Source organism: Cariama cristata, unplaced genomic scaffold (assembly GCF_000690535.1).
Source record: "Cariama cristata isolate BGI_N322 unplaced genomic scaffold, ASM69053v1 scaffold32337, whole genome shotgun sequence".
Classification (NCBI taxonomy): domain Eukaryota; kingdom Metazoa; phylum Chordata; class Aves; order Cariamiformes; family Cariamidae; genus Cariama; species Cariama cristata.
This window is the reverse complement of record NW_009628843.1, coordinates 17994-21489: the sequence shown is the minus strand read 5'-3', so window position 1 is coordinate 21489 and position 3496 is coordinate 17994. Positions and strand designations below refer to the sequence as shown.

Sequence of the window (3496 nt, the reverse complement as noted above, 5' to 3'; positions counted from 1 at the left end):
CCTTTGAAATCCACCCGGCCCCCAAGCCCGACTTGGCTGCCATCCCAGCCCACGACCTGCAGGCGCAGGCCTTGGCCAAACTGCGTCTGAATTCACGCAATTCCTTCCTCTTCGTGCCCCGCCGGGAGGGCGGCCCAGCTCTGCCCCCAGCCCAGAGCGCGAGCCCAGGGCTGCCGCCCCCATCCTTGGAGGGGAAGGCACCGAAGGAGCCCCCGAGGGCTTCCGCCCCGGAGCAGGAAGGGTCTGTCGCTTCCCCGCCGGCGCCTCTGGATCCATTGGTACCTGTGACTTACATCGATGACATTGTGGAGCAGGACAGCGGGGAGCTTTCTCCCAGGGCTCTGCGAGGACGGGGAGCTTGGCGGATCAGCCTGGAGGAGCTGGCCCTGACCTGGAGATGGAGTTTTCCTCCGTGCCCCTCTACAGACCCCACTCTGCCCGCCACCAGAGGGGAGGCAGCACCTTCACTGTCGTGCCCAAAAGGAAGCCCGTTCCCTCGGGGCTGCAGACTCTTATTGATGCCAGTGGAAGGCCGCAGCGGGAGGAAGAGGAGGAGGAGGAGGAGAGCAAAGGAAAAGGCAAAGTCGTGGAGAATGCTGACGGGCCCCAAGTGGGCATGGCCCATAAGAAGCGCTACCCCACGGTGAATGAGATCGAAGTGATTGGGGGGTACCTGTCTCTGGAGAGGTCCTGCATGAGCAAGACGGGCTCCCGCCGCAAGAAGGTAACTGCCTGGGGTGCCTCTGTGCTAAAGAGCCTGGCTGAAGGTAGCTCGGTGCTACTTCTGGCTTGTCTTTCCATGAGGCACTGGGTGGGAAGATGGGCAGTGTTTTTCTGGTCCTTTTGAGAGCCAGAGGCTTGCTGTCGGGGAGGGGGCCTTGGGTGCTGCTCCACCAAGTAGACGAGGGTGGGTTGCGACCCGTGATAACTGCAGGGCCTCTCCCACAGTCGCTTCTTGGAGGTATGATAGCGGAAAGTAAAAGATTTCGGGTATTTAACACATCGAGGTGAGTCCCCTGGTTTGAACGGCTGTGGACTCACCCCAGCTCTCGCTCTGCTCGCTGTGTCTGGTGGGTGTTGGGGACGTTGAGCTCCCCGTGGTCACTGCCCGGCTTGTGACACAGTACAGTGGGCAGCGTGGCATTGGCGTCTTCCCCGCATTAGTGGTCTATTGATAGAGGCTCGAGAATTAGGTCTCTATTAGGCAGAAAGAGATCAGCAACAACTTAACTCCCCTTGATAGGATTATACCACCTGGCTGCTCGTTCTGGATGTGCAGCTACATCTCAGAAGATCCCTGAGATGCTGATTGCTCCAAGTGCCTCTGGTGTAAATGCCAATTTTCTCACTGCTTGAGGTCTAACTTAGATTCTTGTGAGCCTTAAATTGAGAGTTAATCTTTGTATGGCTTGGTGAAATGCATCTGGATGTGATAAAGAGACAGTCTTTGAAAGAGTGGGTTATTTTGCTGTGCCAGAGGAGTAGGCGTGAATTGTTCGGCTCTGAAAGCAGCACACCGAGGTGAAATATCCCAGTTTCTAGATCTGTGATGTGACATGTTTTTCCATAGCGGGAAAAGTTGTTTGACGTTCCGTTACCTAAATTCGACTAAGTATTTGATGGACTGAATCCCCATGGGTGCCTGAGGCACTGAGGATTAGAATTTGAGGAAATCCTTTGAATAGGGTGCATCTCATTTAGGAAGGAGGCAGGGAGTGCTGTTTCTCATGGCTTAACGTTAGAGTCCTTCCTAAGAGCATGTGGTCTGTATTAATTTGATTGTGACTAACGCAGGTAGCAGATCTGGAGCATAAACACCATGAGATCCAGAATAAGGGTTGATTCTCGCTCAGTGCTCCTGCAGTTTTTCCTTGTCCTCCTACAGGGAAATGCTTGATCGGACTGGAATTGTTCTGCTGCTTAAATACCTGCTGCCTTGCACTCATTCTAGCTGTTTTCTTGGCTCTCCTCAGTTCAGTTTGGGGTATTAATTGGATTTACACCAAATCAGGTGTGTGGTATAATGGTGACAATTATCAAGGCAACATGTTACGCTTACGGGTACTCTTAGGATGGAGGAAACGTTGCGGGACAGCCACTCTTGGATAATCTCGGCTTCTGATACAGCCAGAGGAGCAGATTTCTCTGTGCAGGGTGGCAGCAGCCTTGCTGGTAAAAGAAGTAAGTAAAAGTAAGCAAAACCAATTCAATGGTGTGCAGTGGAAGCTGTCTTTAACAGTACAAGAGGGAGGGAGGGAGATGAGGACAAGGCTTGTGCGGTGACTGAATTGTTTAAGGTGGAATTGCTTATAAACTGGAAGAGGAACCCAGAGAAGTAATGACATCTCCAGCCTTGGAGCCAGAGCCCGGGGAGAGCCTTGAGCAACTGATCCAGTCAGACCTGCTTGGAGCAGGAGTTTGGGCTAGAAACCTCCCGAGGTCCTTTCTCAACCTCAAATATCACATGATTCTTTGAAACTGGTTAATAACTCTCTTGTCTGGTCAGTGTTGGATTTGTGTGACACTGGGCAGGTCACATAACTTCTCCGCCTATGTTCTTCTCAGTTTGGAAGCGTTAACGATCCCACTCTGCAGGCACTCTGAAGATGGAGTGTGCTAAAGACCCCAAGATGCAGGTGCAACTGTAACGGCGTTCGCCGAGTGATACGTGGGGGATGTCCTGCATGAGAACTTACGTAAAGATCTAGTTTCTGAGAAGAGAGAGATTAAAAGGCAAAGGAGGAACTGCCTGTTACATTGTGGAGCTCAGGAGGCTGAAACAAGTGGGGACCCTTTGGAAAATAATACCCAGCTTAAGGAAAAGTACTAGAGCCACAAGTTTCTGGGTAAAATTAAATGTGGCGATGTAGTGGGAGGAACATCAGGTTTTCTTTCAGTTCCCTTCCTGCTAGGGGTGGCAAGCGTGGAGTTTGACTTTGTAGCCAGGGTTTAGAAGATGCTGATGCTGTAGCGAATGGAAAGATTTCTGTTTACTCTTAACCAAGAGGATGTTTGTAGCTTTCACTCTGGGTAGTAAGGCTGAATGTTGATGCCTGAAAAGGAAGGAGCTAGTATTAGGATGCATTCCTTGGTTTCTTCCCAAGAGATCGCTGTGTGTCACAAAGGCAACCGGCCAAAACCAAGAGTTCTGTTTTGTAGATATGTCGGGGTTTTCAGAAACTTGATTGTGGCCTGAATTGGGCAGAAGCAGACATTTCCTGTGAGCTGGAAGCTGCAGTTCTTTGGTAAAACCAATGTACCTTTCTCTTTTGGGGGTATCAAAATCAAACCTGATGCTGGTTTCAGTGAGCAGCTACCCAGGTCTTTTGGGGTGATTCTTTCCAGGCAGACCTACTGGATGAACCCATCTCCTGCTGAGCGTCTTCCTTTCCAAACCTTGCCTTGGATTTGCTGAAAGTGTGTTCCTGGCTCCAAAAAATGGTGTTTAGTGAAACTTTGATGACTTGGAAAACTTCGTCCGCTTGCTGATGCCCAG

General features: G+C 50.9%; 1 protein-coding gene across 1 annotated transcript in view; it reads left to right on the top strand.

Annotated features, from left to right (window-relative positions):
- Positions 1-5: 5 nt before the first annotated feature.
- LOC104165365 (taperin-like) overlaps positions 6-3496 on the top strand; it is a gene marked incomplete at its 5' end in the record, with an annotated part of 16684 nt that continues 13193 nt past the window's right edge. Inside the window, 2 exons of the mRNA XM_009704964.1 lie at positions 6-383; positions 449-724. Coding sequence (XP_009703266.1) covers positions 6-383; positions 449-724 — 654 coding nt within the window. The remainder of the gene's footprint in view (positions 384-448; positions 725-3496) is intronic.